General features: G+C 50.8%; 1 protein-coding gene across 13 annotated transcripts in view; it reads left to right on the top strand.

Moving 5' to 3' along the window:
- Positions 1 to 20,217, top strand: part of SMG6 (SMG6 nonsense mediated mRNA decay factor) — a 220,316-nt gene that overhangs the window by 196,862 nt on the left and 3,237 nt on the right. For 12 of the 13 annotated variants that reach the window (XM_036341029.1, XM_036341028.1, XM_036341027.1 and 9 more), the window contains 4 exons: positions 3,172 to 3,318; positions 14,996 to 15,149; positions 18,094 to 18,305; positions 18,602 to 18,683. In XM_036341029.1, coding sequence (XP_036196922.1) covers positions 3,172 to 3,318; positions 14,996 to 15,149; positions 18,094 to 18,305; positions 18,602 to 18,683 — 595 coding nt within the window. The remainder of the gene's footprint in view (positions 1 to 3,171; positions 3,319 to 14,995; positions 15,150 to 18,093; positions 18,306 to 18,601; positions 18,684 to 20,217) is intronic. The other variant, XR_004972925.1, reaches the window with a different exon arrangement.

Here is a 20,217-nt window from a genome sequence, read left to right as displayed (position 1 = left end):
TGCACATCCTGATGTGATTAAGGAATTCTCTTGTTTGTTTGCCCTTGGTTGTTCCTGTAGCCCTTGCTTCACTCCAAACCGTGTGCGCTCACCCTAGTGTGCGCACGCGTGAGCCTGTGTACCTACCCCTGCTAAACCTCACTGGCAGTTGCCCTGCCATGCATGTATGTGTCTTTCTGGGGGTGGTTGCTGTCGTGGGTCTGTCGGTGCTGGGCTTGTGTGTCAGTTTAAGTTGAACACTGCTTCCAGCTTCCCTGCTGTCTGTGGGTTCTGAGTAAATGTGAGTGTGTAGCGGTGTTGGCGCATGTGTGTGTTTAATATCACTGCCAGCTGCCCTGCTGTGTGTCTGGGTGTGGGTAACTGTCTGGGTGTGTGTGTGCACACAGCTCACTTTTGCCTGATGGTTGATTCTTACCTTCTTTTACCCCACAGTGTTAAAGACAGAGGGGACTTAGGTGGGAAGGAACATGGGACTTAAGGAAGGGACGGAAGTAATTCCAGCCAGAGGCCAGGTCACCCATAGGCCAACACAGTCATTTGGCCCGCAAGAGTCTCAAGCGCCTGGTGGAGCAGGGTGGGGTGCAGGGATGAAATCAGCAACAGGCCAGGGAAGCCAGATGTCAGCTGGAAGCTGTCGTTTGTGATCTGAAACAGTGATAGAGTGGCCACCTTTGGTTCAGTCTTCAGAGCGCAGTCTTGGACTGGCTTCATTAGAATAGCTGGAGAACCCCACCCCACCCCTGATGATACAGGCTCAGCTTCCAGGACAGAGGTGGTTCCAGGGATAAAGCTGAGCCCACGATTCCAGACTCCCCAGATGAAACCTGGGCAGGAAATAATGGGAAAGAATGAGCTGTCAGCATGGGAGGAGACAGTGGGGTTGCTAAAGCCATCGGGGTGTCCAGGCTTCAGGCGGGACAGAGCAGTGCCACCCAAGCCCTGGGCACTGTGCAGGGAAGCATGGGTGGGACAGTGCTAAGTCAGTTATCTCACCCACACGGGGAGGCTGAGGTAGCCGTGGAAGGTCAGCAAGGCTAGCTCTCCAGGATTGCTGTAAGAGATGCCCTCCGGCCAGTGGAGCCTGCAATGCCAAATCAAGTTAGGCAAGTGAGGCCCAGAGAGAGGGGCTGAGCCATAGTTCTTTCACTCCTACAGGGAACAGACCGGTTCTCTGGTCCCAGACCTTGGTGGTGCCCCCATTCTCTCTCCTTCAAGTCTCATTAACCAGACAAAGGTTGTGACCCATGCCACACTGCCCACTTCTTCCTTTTCCCACGAGCCTTCTGAGTTCCTTGTATGTTAGTGGCCCCTGGGAAACCCTACTTACCCAGGTCTGTGTAATTTCATAACCCTGAACTTCCTCGTTTGCTGTGAGAGCTGAGAAAACCTCAGACAAGCCTTGCTGACCCTCCTTTGACCTCAGTCAAGCTCACTCAGAGCCCCATGATAACCCAGTGTATCCTGATCAGAGCAAGCAGAGGCCTCGTTCCCTCGTGGGCCAGTCAGGCATCCTATTCCACTCACTCCAGTCCAGGTTAACAAGGAAGTAAATATGTAGTGTCTTCCTCCTTCCCAGGGTCTCTCTGGAAGTGCACCATGTGACACCATAGCCTGTTGGTTGTCAGATGAGTGGTAACTGCAGACAGCACCCAAACCCCTGAGACCTCTTAGGATAGTGGCAGTTCTGGCCCCATCCTGATATCTCATCTGTGCTCAGACGACAAGACTGAGTCACTTAAGCAGATTGGGAGAGAAGAGGTAGATACTTCTTCAGGCATCATTCTTCACGAAGATAACAGTCTAGTTGCTTAGGGATGCTACCGAAGCACCTGTCGTTCCACCCTAGACTCTGCTACCCCACACACTTTACCAACCACTTTCAGCCAAAATTCCACTGGAGAACCATCTGGATATGGGCAGTTAGGGGAGAGAGCAGGGTGTACAGCACAGGTCCTCGGTGGGGCTATGGGAGACCTGGTGAAGCCGAGCCACTCTGGGATGGATCTGGGCTCACCGTCCAGATTAGGCCCCCACCCCTGTGCTGACTGGTATTATTAGTAAGAGCACAGACTTTAGAGCTTGACTCACTAGAGTCCCTGCTATGTCACTTACTAGCTTTGTGATCTTGAGCAAATTGTTTAACTCTAAACCTCAGTTTGTTCATTTGTAAAATAGGGATTATAATAGCATCCGTTTCTCAGGCCATTGTGAGAATTAAATGAGTTCGTACATGAAAAACAGCCCTGTCCTTGGCCAGTGCTAAGCTCTCAGTAAATGGTAGCCATTATTGTCATAATCATTGTCATCATTATCAAGTTAGAAACAGGAATCTCCTCCTACTAAATCACTCCCTATTGCCCATGCTAACCCTGCCCCTCAAAGGAAGCTGCTTGGGCAGCTGCATGTTCTCTACTGACCAAGGCCAAAAGTGAGAGAGAGGAATGGAGCCTGGGACCACCCGGGGAGCAGTGGCTTCTGAGAGCTGAAGCTGCAAGCAGGGAGGTGCCATCCCTGGGGAAGGCTCCACCAGCCTGCAGGAGACTTAAGCTAGCAGCTATCTCCCAGCCTGCCCAAGCTCCAGTAGGGCAGCTGAGCAAGGTCATGTCATGTGAATTCCTATAAGGAGGCCCAGCCCTGACACCACCAGGCTGTGGTCTTAAAAAGAAACTAGGGCAAGGTCTGCTGAGCTACAGCATCTGCTCCCTGACGCTGTCTGGGGCAAGGGAGCTTCCATGCCTAACTCCCAGCTGTTGGCCAGAATTGATTCCTATCAGATTATTAGCATGAATTAGATTTAAATTGGGTTGTTTAACTTTCTCTGTTGTTTTCCCCTTTGGTGATTTCAAAACAAAAATAGACCTAAAGTTTGACTTTGTGAGTTTGTGCAAAGGAGAATGAAGAGCTGTGAGTAGAAACATGAAAGTTATCCATGAGAGTGACTGACGGTGTGGTCTCTGACTCTGGCATTCAGAAAAAGTCCTAGAGTACAAAAGGGAGCAATAGTGAGGGAGGGAGTAACAGCTTCTCTTTACCCCTCACACCTTGGGGCCCTTTGTAAGAAATGTCTAAAGAAGCTTAGAGTGGGGGTGCGGGAAGGATAGAAAGATGGGTCTGGTAAGTGTCATGGACTCACAGTATCCTCTCTTTCCTGGCCTGTTTTGCCACCCAAAGGAGGAGGATGTGGTGATTGAAGACTTTGAAGAAGATTCAGAGGCTGAAGGCAGCGGAGGCGAGGATGACATCAAGGAGCTTCGGGCCAAGAAGCTGGCCCTGGCCAGGAAGATAGCCGAGCAGCAGCGTCGCCAAGAAAAGATCCAGGTGGGGCCTGCCTGGGAGGATGGCTCCCATCAGGGGCATGAGGGGATGTGAGAATGGAGCAGGGGTAAGCAGGATCGTCTCAGGAAAAGTCTCACATGTCTGGTTCCACCTCGTTTTCTTTTTCTGTCACTAAGTTCTGATAGCACATTTGGTGCCTGGAGGCTCCCTCCTCCTGGGATCTAAGTTTTGAAGTTCTCCTGAACCTTATCCGTACAGTCCCAGAGAGGCCAGGGACTCTCTGTTGAGAACACCTGTCCTCAGGGGGGGAGAATGTCATGGCCACAGTCTGCTTATCTGGATTCCCAGTGTGATGGCCGAGCCCCTCTGCAGACCTCTAAACCTTCCCAGAGAGAAACTGCTTGATCTCCACACGAGGATTCCTCCACTATCAGCCCTTTGTGGACCCATACCTCCACTTCCAGCAAGTTTTTCTTTTATTTTCCTTTTTTCCTTTAAGCTGCACCCGTGGGCATGCTTATTGATTCCAAAGAGAGGAAGGGAGACACAGAAACTTCAATGTGAGAGGAAAACATTAATCCGTTGCCTCCTGTACTTGCCCTGACCAGGGATCAAATCCGACCGGGGATCGAATCCGCAGCCTAGGCATGTGCCTTGACTGGGGATTGAACCTGCAACCTTTTGGGGGCACGGGACAACACTCCAACAACTGAGTCACCCAGCCAGGCCAGCATGTTTTTTGTATGGCTCTTCCAGGTCTGCCTTCTTGCACTGTACGCTCACTGCCTCTTATCCAGGGCTCAGGACAGACAGGGAAGAGCCAGTCACACTCTCCTATTTAACTATGTGCTTGGGAAGCATCAGGCCCCTTTAGGAACGTCTGTCTTCAGCTCTTTTCAGACACCCTTCACCTTTGGCAGAGGCCTCAGAGCATGAGGTCAAGCAGACCTGACCACGGTCTGGGCTCCACCACTTACTAGCTTTGTGATTTTTGGCAAATTGTTTAATTTCTCAGAGCCTGTTTCCTCGTCTGTAAAGTGAAAGTGGTAACAGCACCTACCTCTTAGAATTGCTGTGAAGCCTACAAAAACCGGCCCATGTAAAGTGCTTAGCACAGTGCATGGCACACAGAATGTGCTTTATAAATGTCATTGTGGGCTAATTTTGTTCCAATCACCCATCAAACAGAGCCCCGGCCTAAGCAGGGAATAAGCATCAGTTGGGATCCTTCTTTCTTTAGATATTTTCATGTCCCCTGCACACTGGAACCCAGTGTGTGATCCCTCTGCCAGCATCATCCACCCCAACCAAGGATTGTTTCCTTCCGTACTATGGCCACAGTCTTGCTCTGTAGCCAGCACTGCCTCCTCAGCCCTCCTGTGGTCTCTGTTGTAGCCCACTAAGCAGCTTCATCCTCACGTCTGTCTTCCTGTTCTGTGGCTCTTTTTTCCCTCACCATCGGTCTTACCAAAAGTTCTACCTGTACTCACCACCTCTATGTCTTGATTCTCCACTCAGCAATTATATAATCTGTATCATAAGTCACCAAGTGCCTGCCTTTATAAGTCTCAGTCCCCATCATAGTTGACCTCCCTGTAGCATTGGACCCTGAAGCTGCCTTCCCCCAGCTTCAGTTTAACAAGTGAACCCTCATCTATCTCTCTCTCTCTCTCTCTCTCTCTCTCTCTCTCTCTCTCTCTTTTTCTCTCTCTCTCTTTTTCTCTTTCTCTCTCTGTTGACCTAGGCTTCCTCACCACTATTCTTTGCTTGGTCTCCTCCTTCTTTCTGTTACTTTTTAGTCTCAGCGCATAGAGTTGGCACTCAGCAGGTATTCGTTGAGTAACTTAATAGATGGTAGCAACTAGAGCATCATCTTAAATTCCTTGCTGGGTTTTAACCCCTTGGGTCTGATTTCATTTTTTATTTTTTTATCAAATCTATCTGTTCACTCATTTATTCCCCTCTCTCTATTCTCATTGCCACTACTGCTAGTCTAAGCCAGGTACTGACTTGGGTTATAGCAATCAAGTCCTCTGCATCGCACAACTCCAGGGGGTGCTGCTTACCTTGTAGCCTGTGAATGGCACCTCTTGCAGTAGCGCAGCCCACAGCCTACGTGCCACGTTCACTGCCTCCAGTGCATCTTACATGTCCTCATCATTCTCTTCCCAGAAGAGCCATTCTCCTGCTCAGAAATCATCAGAGCCTTTGCTTGGCTGGGTCCTTATTATTGCATTCAAGGCTTTCTTGTGTGTTCACAACCTCTTCCCAAACCCCTTGAGCCCTTATCTATGTATTACATTGGGCAAAGTGTTTAACTTCTCTGAGCCTCATCTATAAAATAAAAGTGGTAGCAGCACCTACTTCAGACCTTAGAATGACAGTGCATGTAAAGTGCCCAGACTGAGGCCCTCCTGCCTGGACAATACAGTGGAGCCTTGACTTACAAGTTTAATTCGTTCCGTGACAGAGCTCGTAACTCAAATTACTCGTATGTCAAATCAATTGTGAACGAGTGAGACACGTGATGCTGGGCTGATGTGGCATTCACTGTGATGTTCGCTGCGCCAACTAGTGGTGGGGTATCTGAAGCTGGCTCGTAACCTGAATTTTAGCTCGCAGCTCAAAGCAAAAAATTGGCCGAGAGACGGCTCGTATCTCGAAAAACTCGTTAGTCGGACACTCGTAAGTCAAGGCCCCACTGTACTACCCTCTTCTCCTTTCCCACTCTTGGATCTTTGTTCATGCTCTTCCCTTTTTCCTGCTCCACATTTCCTGTTACCTATTGAAATTCTATTCCTTCTTCAATCCCCAGATGAAACTCCATCTCCCCAGTGAAGCTTTCCCTGATTCCCCCCAGGAGGACTTAATCTCTCTCTGCTCAGTGTTTCTGTAGCACTGACTTACACTTCATGTGTGAAACTTACATCACATCTCATATTACACTTATTTCTGGACTTGTTCCTCTACTGTGCTGTGAACTCCTTAGAATAGGGTACCCTATCTTCAGCTCAGTTTAGTCAGGTGGTCAGGGGCTCAGGAGGGAACAAATGTCCCATCCCATCGTGTACAGTGGAGTGGAGAAGCCAGTGACTTGAAGTGTGAGTGAGCACTGTTACAAAAGAGAAGGACAGGATGCTGTGGGAGCATATGCTATGGGGACATGGCCTTGTCTGGAGCGCTGTGTTCAGTTCTGCCTCTCCACGGACAAGCAGCACCTTACAAATAGGAGGTCTTGTATGAAGCTTGACTTCCGGTGCCAGCGGCTGCCCTGTCAGAAAGCCTATTCTCCCTGCCACCTCCTTTAGAGTAGGCTGCTCAGGCCCAGGCACCAAGGGCCTGCTGCGGTTTGACCAAGGCTGGGGTTGCTGTTGCCCCTTTAAGAACAGGCCCCACATGAACCTCTGCTGGCGGCCCTGCCTCCTGTCAGCCTTCTTCCTCCAGCCTCACAGCCACAGGAGGATTTCTCAGCAGAGGAAAAATTCCCCCCTTCCCTTCTCCCCCCCCTTTAATGCCCGGGGCCCTTCACTTCCATAATTCTTCATTTTCCAGCCTTGAACGTAAGCCAGACACATCTGTCTGGCCATATGCGTGAACCCTGGAGTCTGTGCCGAGGTGGCTGTAAAACAGGGCCGGTGAAGGCCCTTCTGGGAGAGCACACACATGTGTGTGCCCTCGGGCCATTGGCTCCCTGCCCAGAACCACGGGGCTGCAGCGCTCCAAACCCATGTTAACCTTTTCTTATTTTTCCTCTTTTTGTTTACTTTAAGGGGGGAAAATCCCAAGGAAAAGGTATAAATTGTCCTGGGAGTGGGGGAGAGGCTCCTAGCTAGAGAGGCCATTATTGTTGGCAGGTACCTGGGTCACACTAATACAATAAGGAAGAGAAGAGCATCGAGTGAATTAAGATGGGAGAGATGGGCTGTAAATTACACTGCTCTGAACTCCATCAGTCTCCAGGGGTGTTAACCGAGAGGTGTAAGGCAAGTCCCCAGCTCCCAGCGCCTTTTACAGATGCAGCAAAACAGGAACCACACATGTTTGGAGAAGGGGATATGAAGATGGGGTTGAAAAAAATCCTCCTAGCCCCCATGACAGCTATAAAGTCCAACTGAGATCTGGAGCTGTAGCCACACCCCCACTTCCCCGCTCAAACCTAGACCCCTGGTCCCAAGCTCATCTGTGGGGCTGGGGGAGGTGGGGCCCGGCCTCCCTCCATACCTCACAGCCTGTCCTTCCCTGCTTCCGGCATTGCACAGAGGCTGGTAAGTGAGGCCGACTGGAGGTCAGAAAAGGGGTGTGGGCAGCTCTCAGGGCCTGTGCAGCTGGAGGCCCGGCTCCCAGGCAGGCCCCTGGATGCTAGGGGGCCAAATCCGCCCACCCGGGGCTTTGAGGTCACCCTTTCGAGCTCAGCCCTGGCTTTGCCTGTTGCCTGAGACAGCTGTCTTCATGTTGGGTTGGTTCTGACCACCTTGCCACTTCCCACCTTTCCAGTTCTTTTTATTCCCATTGCCTTTCTTGGGAGGTGTCCAGAGACCACAGCAGGGTACATAGTTTGTCTGGGAAATTGGTCAGAAGTGTTTCATTCCTAAGCAGGCCCCCCGGGCAAAGCAGTCACTGAAAATCCTCCTCCAGGCATGAGGCGTGGCCTCTTGGCACCTCGTACTGGCCCTGGCCCTGTGAATCCCCCGCCTCCTCTCTGCCTCCATGAAGCTTTGCTGTGATTTGTGCTGCTGTCGGGCGGGGTCAGGTTTCCTGAGCAGTTGCAAACATCCCACCTGAAACATAACAGGCTCTTCCTCTGGCCACAGCTATTGTTTCCCTCCGCATTATGGCCACAGTCTTGCTCTGTAGCCAGCAATGACATGTGTTCTGAAAATAGCTTCGCTCCCCTGTCCCCTTCCCACCCACCCACCCTCCTGAAGATGCAGTCACTCCTTTGTGATGGCCCCAGGAGTTTTACTCTAAATATAGCTGCAGCCCATTCACACTGCCACCCAGCTGGAGGGGGGGCACTGTGGAACAATGGGGCATGCACAGAGCCCCCCACACCTGTATGGAAGCTAGCGGAAGACAGACACTCAGCCCTGGCTCCTAGCTGTCGGAGGCAGGGTGGGAGCCAGTGCACACTACCAGGCCAGGGGCACGTTCACGCCAGGGCAGGAAAGCACATCAGCCTGTGGAGCCGGGCAACCGCCCTCCCCACTCGAACCCGTTCCAGAGCCTGTTCCAGGTTCTTCGCACACCATGGCCTGGGCCTCCGGTTTGCTTCAGCTCCTTGCCTCCCTGGCTCCCCAGCACCCACAAGGTTCTATTCCCTCATAGAACTGGCAGCCTTTTGGCTGGAACACCTTAGGCTGCTGCTTGGAGCAAGTTCAGAGGTATCATGCTCAGCCCTATCACTCGCTTACTATTAAGAAAGGGCACACTTCTTGGGCATTCTCAGAACAAGAGTTAGATAAAAGTTAATCTTTTTAAAAATATATATTTTTATTGATTTCAGAAAGGAAGGGAGAGGGAGATAGAAACATCAATGATGAGAGAGAAGCATTGATCGGCTACCTCCTGCACGGCCCACACTGGGTATCGAGCCCGCAACCCGGGCATGTGCCCTGACTGAGAATCAAGCCATGACCTCCTAGTTCATAGTTCAATGCTCAACCGCTGAGCCATGCCAACGGGGCTAAAATTCAACCTTTAAAGTGCCCTTCAATCCTGAGATTCTGTGATTTTAGCCTATTGGGCACCTATGATATATCCATCTAGATCAGAGGTTCTCAACCTACCTAATGCTGCGACCCTTTAATACAGGTCCTCGTGTTGTGGTGACCCCCAACCATAAAATTATTTTTGTTGCTACTTCATAACTATAATTTTGCTACTATTATGAATCGTAATGTAAATATCTGATATGCAGGATGTGTTTTCATTGTTACAAATTGAACATAATTAAAGCATAGTGATTAATCACAAAAACAATATGTAATTATATATGTGTTTTCTGATGGTCTTAGGCGACCCCTGTGAAAGGGTCATTCGACCCCCAAAGGGGTCGCGACCCACAGGTTGAGAACCTCTGATCTAGATGCAAGGTGTTAGAGAAACTGTAAGGAAAGACAGCTCTCCTTAAGCTCCTTACAGTCTAGTTTGAAAATAAGATCAGTCCTCATAAAACAATCAGAAGTAGCAAGCAAGTCATCATACTCACAACTTTAAAAATGAGCCCTAGCTGTTTGGCTCAGTGGATAGAGCATCAGACTGCAGACTGAAGGATCCCAGGTTCGATTCCGGTCGAGGGCACATGCCGGGGTTGTGGGCTCATTCCCCAGTAGGTGGCGTGCAGGAGGCAGCCAATCAATGATTCTCTCTCATCATCAATATTTCTCTCCTCCTTCCTTCCTCTCTGAAACCGTTTTTTTTTTGTTTGTTTGTTTTTTGTTTTTTTAAATGAAACCAAGTAGCTCAGTTGGTTAGAGTGTCGTTGCAATACACCAAGGTTTTGGGTTCAATCCTCGATCAGCGCACACACAGGACGTAACCAGTGAATGCATAAATAAGTGGAACAACAAATAGAAGTTTCTCTCTCCCTCTCTCTCTCTAGAATCAATACATAAAAATTTAAAGAAGGAAAGTGTATGTTAGGCTCTCTGGTACTTACTTTGGACCTCCAGAGAAGGGATCCTAAACACAACCTTCTCATGAGCACCCAAACTTACATGCTCAGTGTCCTGCTCCCCGGGGAGACTGGTGGCTCTGCTTTCTATAGCAAATACAGTATCTGCTCCCTTTGGTTTCTGCAGCTCAAGAAGGAATTGCCTCCTGTGCTGTTGGTGGTTATCTTACCAACTCCTATTTTTTAAAAATATATTTTATTGATTTTTTACAGAGAGGAAGGGAGAGGGATAGAGAGTTAGAAACATCCATGAGAGAGAAACATCCATCAGCTGCCTCCTGCACACCCCACTGGGGATGTGCCTGCAACCAAGGTACATGCCCTTGACCAGAATCGAACCTGGGACTCTTCAGTCCACAGGCCGACGCTCTAGCCACTGAGCCAAACTGGTCAGGGCACCAACTCCTATTTTTTTATTTCATTTCCATTTTTCATTTTTAAAAGTACCTACGTGTAGTTAAAACCAACAACAACAAGACTACCACGAGTCTCATAATAGAAATGAACAGCCCTCTGCCTGGCCCCTTCCCCTCCAGCTCTGCTCCCTAGTGGTTTCCCCAGATATTTACCTCCTGGATATATAGAAGGTGGAAAATGGAGCAGGGCAGGAAGAAAGGAAACTGAGCTTTGTTAAGCTGCTAATACATGTATCAGCCGTTTTGCTAGATACTTTCACATACAAGGTGACTGTGGAAATTTGCTATGTTAACAAAACTCGTTTCTGGTGAAGACACTGCTCTGCTCGCCCAGAGAGGCCCAGGAATAAATTATTCCCTCACCCTGTAGAAGAAAGGAAGCAGCCACGCTCCCTGTGGAGTCCTAAGGAGAAGGAAAACTTAAGGACCTCTCATGATCCGGTCTTCACGTCCCAGAACTCCTGTGTGAACTAATTGCATTACCTTTGTTTGTAATTCTCAGTGTCTCAATTTTCAAGGGGTTAGCATCCCCAAACCATCCCAGTGTCTAGAAGAATGAATTTAGCCCTAGTCAGTTTGGCTCAGTGGATAGAGCTGTGGACAGAAGGGTCCCAGGTTCGATTCTGGTCAGGGCACATACTGAGATTGCAGGCTCAATCCCCAGTAGGGGTTGTACAGAAGACAGCCGTTCAATGATTCTTTCTCATCATTGATGTTTCTATCTCTCGCTCTCCCTTCCTCTCTGAAATCAAAAATATATATATTTTTTAAAAAAAGGAATTTAGCCTCTAAAAGAGCCGCTCCTGGAAACCCGCAGCTGTTAGCTTCCTCATTGGATGTTATTGTGGATTCTCTCTCTCCAAGTTCCCCACCAGCTTGCTGAAGGACACTCCATTACTTCAGAGAAAGCTGTTACTTAGCACCTCCCAGAAACAGAATTAAGTTTTTTCTCTTTCACACTTTATGACCACTTAGTCCTTATTGCCACTGGTCTGATTCAAAGTGTTAAAGCTTTCCCCTACTTCTCAGTTCATAGTCCTAGGACCACTGTAGCCAGTCTCATCTCAGCTCCTGTGCAGCTCTCCTTCCGGGTCAGCACACTGGATTCCAGGCCAGGGCCAGTCTGTCTGAATCACAGCATTCCAGTTGCGCCCCCCTCACCCCGTACCAGAGGCTTCTGCAGCTTTTTACTCATACAAACAAAAATAAATCTCACTACCGGCCTCTGAACTCCACAGCAGCATGCTTCCCCTTCTCCCCAAGCGTCCCATGGCTGTGAGTGGGGACTTGGCACTCTCCCCACCGACATCACTTTTTCACTCCCTGCGCATCCTGTGTCCTTCTCTCACCGTGCGACCCAGAGATTGGAATGGGACGTGACGGCCGGCACAGGCGCCGTGCACAGCTGCCAGGAATCTGACGGGTAAAATCTGGAAAAGTTGGGAGGGCAAATGCTAAACACACACACACACACACACACACACACACACACACACACAGCGCCACTCAGAGAGGGCCGGAAACACAGACACCCACAGAAAGGACTTGCAGACTCCCGATCCTTTCTTAGTCTGCTCTTCTTTGGAGGGGACTGGGTCAGTCTCATGACCCAGGTATGAACCGCCCACCCCCTCCCCCCCCGTCAAAGGCCCTCTGGTACCCCAGGAGGAGAGAGATCAGCTTCATTTTATCTCCTTCACTCCATGAGGGCATGTGGGGAACAGGAAGCAGTTGTGTGGTGACTCACTGGGCAGAGCCAGGTTAAGGGAAGTTGTCTGCGGGTGTCCCTGGGACCGGATGATGGCAGCACAACTCTGACCACCCTCATACAGCTTGACCCCACCCCACCCCTGGGGAACCAACAAGGCTGCCACTTCCCTAAGAGGCTATGGCCTCTGTTCACCTTTCTGGCCCGGAGCCAGAGCTCGGAGAACTCAGACTGCTTCCCTTGACCCTGCTCCTAGATTTTGCTTCTGTCCTGTCATCAGAACACACAAGTAGCTCAGCTAGCCCCCAGCTAGTCCCTTGGCCAACTGGCCTAAAGGCCCTTCTGCCTATTGCCAGCTCTAAAGGTCTGATGGAATAAGGTCTTAGGAGCTCATTCACACAGGGTCAAAACTGACAGCTAGTTCCACTTCCTTAGAGGCAAACCAGGCTGGAGTGTCATTTCTGGAGACAGAAAAACTGAGATGTGAAAGGAGTCAGTGGGGCAGTGGCATAGATGCCCTGCTCAGTTAGGGCCCTGAGGCCCTGTCACCACAGATGCCAGTGCCCCTGTTCCTTCCTCACCAGTGTCAGTGCTTATTCTGTCCCTCTCACCCAGAAAGATATTTCAGGGCCTATGATACTGAGAAAAACGTTCCAGGCAGTGGGAAAGCTGAGTAGAGAACTCCAGGAGCTGGGACACTGAGGACCAGGGATGCTGATGCTCCTACAGTGTAAGGAGAAATAGTGGAGGGTTGTCAGCTGCACCTGAGGGAGACCATGTGCTGTTCTTACAGAATACCCAAGCCGTTACACGTTATATGTCAATTACATCAATAAAAAGTGAAATATTTGAAAATGCCCAGGCCAAGTTTGGCAGAATGTCACCCTTAAGTTGGCAGCCCCATGGGGAGAGAGAATGACCCAAGTCCCCTGGGAAGGTGGCCAGTAGCAGTGGCACTTTCCCTGAATGAGGTGAGAGCAGTAGTCCCAGCAGACTGGGCCTCAGCCGAATTTCTCATGCCTGCCAGTGTTCTGTGGCTTGTGCCTTCCACCAGCTGTGGTGGCAGTGGCAGCAACAACTTACTCATAGGGAGAGGTCCCCAGCAGGTCACAGAGAAGCCACCCCCAGCATTCAAAGGCATGCCCTTTCAGTTTTACTGTCATTGCCAGTGAAACCTGAGCACCTTCCTCACTGACTGTTAGTGGCCAGGTCTCAGCACTGTGGGCCCCATCTCACTTGGCACGCACATCTACTCCCCAGCCTGTGCCTGTGGCCCTGTGAGCTGGTGTGTGGTAGAAGGCCATGAGAGGGCGTAACGGGGCTGGGACCTGCTCTCCAGGCCCTCGCCAGGTTTGTGTGAGTGCCCTCCAGCTCTGTACACTGGGAGCAGGCCATCTGGGCAGATGCCAGCAAATCAGTTTGGTTCTTGGCCATGGCCCCCAGAAGAGGAAGCCACACAATAGTGACCTTGCTCTGTAGTGACAGGCATACCCACAGCCACTGCCACACATAAAGCTCTATCAGACAGGAGAAAATTGGCTTTTTCCAGATGTGCATGGAGCTTCCCTGAAAGATGTGAACAGCCATAAGACTAACAAGCACGAGGCGTGTGCTTTCCAAGGTGTGGTGCTCAGGCCACAGGTGCTACACGAGATGGTTTTTCAGTGATGATGCATAAGGGACACTTTGACTTCCCGTTATGGAAATTTAGCTTGCACTAGTAAACATGTGACTTGGCTGTCACACCCTTGGTACCATGGATGTCATTGCTTAAGAAAAGGCTAAGCGCCCTGGCCGGGTAGCTCAGTTGGTTAGAGTGTTGTCCCAGTACGCCAAGGTTGCAGGTTCAATCCCTGATGAGGGCACGTACAAGAAGCAACTGATGAATGCATAAATAAGTGGAACAAGAAATCGATATTTCTCCCTCTCTAAAATCAATAAAATACTCTTGCTGGCGTGGCTCAGTGGTTTGGTGTCAACCTGTAAACCAGGAGGTCACAGTTCTATTCCCAGTCGGGGCACATGTCCGGGTTGCAGGCTCGCTCTCCAGTGTGAGGTGTGCAGGAGGCAGTCAGTCAATGATTCTCTTTCATCATTGATGTTTCTATTGCTCTGTCCCTCTCCCTCCCTCTCTGAAATCAATAAAAATATTAAAAAACAAAATCAATAAAATACAGTGGGGTTTTTTTTAAAAAAGAGGCTAAGCAAAAAATGAGTTGACTTAAAGTCAATTTAAAGAAAAACATCAGGTAAGTAATAGTGTAGGTTGTACAGAGTTATGGCAGAGGAGTGCAAGTAGAACACAAAAGACTAATATTTAGGAGACACTGCTGGGGAGGCAGGGGGGTGGGAGTTGGCGATTCTGATCAATCTGAGTTTTCCTCTGTGCAAACATACGGATCAGGCCCTAATCTGTCACCCGTGTGGACTCCTGCTGCTGTGGGAGACTTTGAGATTAATTACTAGTTGTCAGCATCACTTTTTTTGTGTAGTCTTGGAGTTTAACTTTTTTTTTTAACCACACGTGGTGAAGTAAATTGAAATACAAATTGTTTGGGATCTATATGTACATATATAAAGTGTCTGAATTGAGAAAGAACCAGACACGCCCTTAAAGATTTTTAGCACAAGGTCTTACTTTCAGAGGCCTGTTATTTTGAATACCATCAGGTCCTTTCTCAGTCCTAGGCAGGGTTTCAGTCACGCCCATTCCCTGGGCCATTTGGTCTATGTCCATTTTTATTGCAGTGTTTTGCCCAGCCCGTGGGCCTGTCCCTCAGGCCTGACAGGGGCTAGCTGTTCTTCTGGAGGGGAAAGAGGTTCAGGGGGCAGGATGCTGACACACTGTGGAGTCAGTGCCTGGCTCACCCACCCTCCTGCCTGCTCACTCTTTGGCTCACTCACCATTCTGTGTCCCTGTAGGCAGTCCTGGAGGACCACAGTCAGATGAGGCAGATGGAGCTCGAGATCAGACCCTTGTTCCTCGTACCAGACACCAACGGCTTCATTGACCACCTGGCCAGTCTGGCACGGCTTCTGGAGAGCAGGAAGTACATCCTGGTGGTGCCCCTCATCGGTGAGTCAGGCTAGAGCAGCCCTGCACGTGCACAGCAGCCCCCTCTACACACATGTCCCCCGCCCAGGGGCCAGGCAGGCAGAGCCCTGCTGTGTGTGTAAGACAGGATTTGCAGAGAAGTAGGGAATGTGTGGGGCAAGGAAAATTGTTTAATAATCAAAGCAGTTCAAATTATTATGGCTGATCCATGGCTTAAACTGCTTGAGCAAATGTACTCCTGTGTCCCAGCAACCAGAGGCTGCATGAGCCCAGCCCTTGTTTTTATCCTTATAAAGCTTGCAGTAAAACAGCAAAGCTGGTTCCCGTTATTGGTAAACACTCAGCCCTGGCAGATAACGGCAGTGCTGCTGGGTGGTCTGGCAGGGAGGCTGGGAGGATTTTGAAGTGGTTAGATGCCTTTGGTCTGATTGTCTTGTAGCTTTTCATGATCATTCTGTTGGTTCGAGGTAGCATTCTTCTGGCCAATGTCACCCTAAGGCCAGGCCGACAGAAACCCTCCAGAGCAAGCCCTTGGCTCATGCCTGTGGATTCCTGCCACTTGGGCCCTTACCACTGTCTGGTCATTGGTGCTGGTGCAGGGTCAGCATCTCAGAACCCAGCTAGCTCGCTTCCATCCTCAGGCCAGATGAGCCCAGCTGGGCTGTCTCCAGGAGACTGTCTAGGCACCCTTAGTTCTTGGAGCTCTGTGGTAGGTCAGGCCCAGGATGGGCTTTGGGCTCTGGGCTCCTGTCTAATCTAACTGATACAGCTAATGTAGCTGAGGGCTCTGCTGTGGAGGAAGAGGGTCTGAGAGAGGATTGGGAAGCCCAGGGTTTTTAATGTCCCCTTCTCAGCAGCCACTTGGAGCAAGTTTGGGATCCCTGTCCTCTGGAAAAGCCACCAGACTGGCAGTCAGCCTGCCAAGCCACCTCTGACATCCATGCCAAGATGTTCCATTGGGCCTTCCCTCCCAGTCCCAAGTGTCTTAGTGCCAGATGAGGGTGGAAACAAAGGGCAGGAAACATCCGCCCCTGCAGAGGCTATAGAACCCTGGGGGGTTGTGGGAAACACGTTAGCGCCACCTGAGAATGTTGGCACTGAAGCAGCCCTCGTCCCGCCTCCACCCTCCCTGTCTTCCTTCCCCCTCCCCATGTGGCCTGGCCAGAACCTCTTAAACCCAGGCTCTTAGACCTAAGGAAAGGATTTCTGTTCTTCAGCAGGCAGAGCAACAAGACCATCCTGTTGTTCCAACTCCCCTCTTCCCTCGCTGGGTCCTGGGTGGGAAAGCTTTCAGGATAATGCATCTCTGTGCTTTCCTCCAGATGTTCAGGGGGAAGAAAGTGAGTTGGGCACCTTTTTTGCTAGATGGTCAGGAAATGGTGTGACTGAGAGAGGTGGCACCTCAGGAGCCTCAGACTTAAAAGGAGCCTCAGGCACCATCCCAGGCTGCAGGGTTTTAGTTCACCAGCATGGATTGGGCCCCTATTATGTACATGGTCTCCTTATTCTCTGGTCCTCCAGTGAATGGCAGGGCTACAGCCCTTGGTTTGGAGAAGCTTATGGTTCCGTGGAGAAAGCCAGATTTGGTGGATAGGGAGCAAATATATGCGAAAACCCAGAGGATACAGGCTGAATAAATAGATGGCCCCCAGGGGCGTTGGGAAATGACAACTCTGTTAAAACAGTCCAGACCAGCCTCTTTGAACCTTGGACTCTCAGGGGCTGTATAGGGCGCTCCTGTTTAATGAGGCTCCCTCAGTAGACTCCTGCCCCATGTCCAGAGCACAAAGGGTTAAGCCAACAGCCTTCCCTGCTTGTTTCTTGTGCTCTTTAACCTGCTCCGTGCTCCTTAGGCCTGACCCCAGCATCGAGAAGCCCCGCCTGGTGCAGAAGCACAAACAAGCTTCCCCTTTGAAGCCTGTTTAGTTTGGAAGCAGGAAAGCAGATTTTGGGATGGAATACCAGTTTTTTGTGTTTGATGTTCTGTTTGCTGTACCGTATACCCATCCACCACTATTCCCCAACCTCAGCCATACATTATGTGGACACTGTAGCCTCAGGTTGCTGAAAGCATGGGCATCGTGTGTGTGTGTGTGTTCCCACATGGGCCTTTTCCAGAAAGTGTCTCTGAATACCCAGACAGTGAGTGCCAGGCTCACCATGGAACAGCATGCTCATGCTGATTCCCCAAGCCATGAATCATTGCACCGAGGAGAGGCCTCAGACCCCAAACTCTCCCAGAGCCCCCAAGGAGTGCATATTTCCCACTTGACCTCAGGCTTTTGGCTGGAATTTTGGAAAGAATCTTCACCAGAAAATGAAGCCGTGTCCCAGACACATAGGCAGGCAGGCAGACAGGCACACGCGCGCACACACACACACACACACACACACGCACACACACGTGCAGCATCAGAGGAGGTGAATGTGCCAAGGGCATGGTTTGGGGGAATACCAGGGCTCTTGCAAGTGGGGCCATGACTACGGAGTTCCACTTGGTAACCTCCCTGCCCTCTGCTGGGGCATGGGGCACAGAACTTTGCCCCCTCTTGAACTGCTGTGGTTGGGGGCCCAAGTGGATGAGGGAGAGTGCCTCTTTCCCTTTAAGCTGCTCCATACCCTTACCTCTCCTGAGGGATCCTTTCAGTTTGATCCTATAACTAAGGAATGCAATAGAGGGGCCAGGTTTCTTCCTCTGAATTCAGCAGCTCCAGAAAATCCCTGTCAGTTCCTCCCAGGAGAAGCTCAGGGCCTGGAGGAAGAGGCAGAAAGAAGAGAGAGCACTGTGGAAAGTCTGGGATGCTTCTTGCCCCCCAAGGTCCTCTACTTTCCCTGGAAGACTCCTGTGGGGCAGGATGGATTCTGTGGTCTGGGAGGGGCTGGCTGGGAAAGCGAGGCCTAGGGTAAAGATAGACATAATTGCTGATTGCTGAGGCAGATGCCTTGTGGAACTGTATCTCCTCAGTGATCAATGAGCTGGATGGCCTGGCCAAGGGTCAGGAGACAGATCACCGGGCTGGGGGCTATGCCCGTGTGGTGCAGGAAAAGGCCCGGAAGTCCATCGAGTTCCTTGAGCGGCGATTTGAGAGTCGGGACTCTTGCCTGCGGGCCCTAACCAGCCGTGGCAACGAACTCGAATCCATCGCCTTCCGCAGTGAGGACATCACTGGCCAGCTGGTAAGACCCCTGGCAGAAAGGGAGATAGCCAGCCTTCAGATCAGGGTCCCCAGGAGCAGGGGACTAAAGGAAGGTCAGTCAACCTGGGCAGCTGAGGGGCAGCCACCGTCGAGGCCCAGGAATGGGAATTCGTGTCTTATAGATCACTGTTGGCACAGTTGGACCCACCAGGGCATGGATGGGAGGGGCTCTGGGAGGTGACCCTCCCCAGCACCCCAGAGGCAGAGTATATCTGTGCCTTCTCTGCCTAGCGCCCCCTCCTGCCCAGTAGCACTCCTCACACTGTCTTCCTCCAGGGTAACAACGATGACCTGATCCTCTCCTGCTGCCTTCACTACTGCAAAGACAAGGCGAAGGACTTCATGCCCACCAACAAAGGTACAGCTTTGCCTCTGCCTCAAGATCACCCATCCCCGGCTTTACCTTGTCCTGCCATCCTTGGCTGTAGGAGAGTTTGAAAAAATGGGGGGTCAGTGCTGAGGCAAGCTTAGTTCCCTGCCCTCCTGGCAGTCAGACCCTCCTGTCGTGGTTCCCCCACCCCTAGGAGATGTCAGGTGGGCCAAGCAGAAATGGGCCTAGCCCAGGAAGCCAGCCCCAGGCAGTGAGCTTTCCCACTCGGCGTGCATCCATTTCCTTTCTTGGGTCCTCAGTGAGTTCTCTGACAGCAAGAATGTCTCTATGATTCAGTGTAGCTTATTCTGGCCACAGTCTCCTGAGCCCAGCCCTCTGCTCTGCGAGGACAGTCCCCAGTGGTCCCTGCTCTGGGCCATGCTCATCCTCTTAGTTCATCCCTGATGTCTGCCCTATGCCAGGCGTGGGTGGAGGTGCTTCCCCAGTGAGTAGTGGGTTTTTTCTTCTCTCCCTACGGCGGTAAGCTGCAGTGCTTCGCAGGCTGGCTGGAGTTGGGGGCGAGAGCTTGAGCTCCTCACTCAACCCGGAACTTCTTGTACAGCCCCTTGGAGTCAGTGAAACTCAGGTTTTTCTGCTCCTGACTCCCGGGAATCTGACATTTCTTTTGGAAGGAATAGCTCAGTGTCATCTGCAGAGCTGATAATTCTCACCATTTGTATATGTAGTCTCTTGTCATCGTCTTTTAGTCGTCACCCACCTCTGCTCATTTTCTTAACCGTGGCTTCCAGGCTGGTCTGGGGGCTGACTTCTTTCCTACTGCTCCTCCCACCCACGTTAGTGCAGCCTTCACTCCTGCCTCGGCCTCTGTACCAGGGGTTGATAATGAGTCCACACTGCTCTTCTTCAGACAGGTCCTGCCACAGGGCTTGCACCTACTGTCCCTTAGTACCAGATTTGGAACATTCAAGGGTAAAAAGGAGTCCAGGCTAAGTCAAACGGGAACCTGAGCTCTGCTCCCAGGCAGCTTCCTAGAGGGGCACCTTCTGGGCGAGGTAGGCAGGCGTGCAGAAGGCCTTGTTGGGAAGTATGGGACAGATACTGCTGCGGCCCCACCCAGCCTCAGAGCTGTTTCGTTCTTAGCAGAGACACATTTTGGCTTTGGTCATACTAGTCTCCCCACCCCCCACCCCCACTTCACCCTAAACAGCCTACAGGAACCCACTGCCATCCTGAGGTCCACCCCTATCAGAATTACATCAGCAACGGCTGGTGTAATCAAACCCTATTTGTCAGTGTGAATTCTTAGCAGATTAACTTGTCAGATTCACAGAGAAACTGTCACCAAATGTTTATATGTAAACGATGTTGAATTTTAAAATCATGTGGATTATGGCGGATGGGGCCTGACAAGATGACTGCCTCTGGTTTCTAACAAAGTGAAGTTACCAGTGTCAAAACAGAGGATGTTTATTGTTAAAAATGTCTCAAAGTATCCACAGAAACCCCTGAAGACCCCTGCCAGCAACGCTGGGCCTCGGTTGGCTGACCTAAAGCCTGGGGC

The sequence above is a fragment of the Myotis myotis genome, unplaced genomic scaffold (assembly GCF_014108235.1).
Source record: "Myotis myotis isolate mMyoMyo1 unplaced genomic scaffold, mMyoMyo1.p scaffold_m19_p_17, whole genome shotgun sequence".
NCBI lineage: Eukaryota > Metazoa > Chordata > Mammalia > Chiroptera > Vespertilionidae > Myotis > Myotis myotis.
Note: the sequence above shows the minus strand (reverse complement) of the source record. Positions and strands in the feature narration are given on the sequence as shown.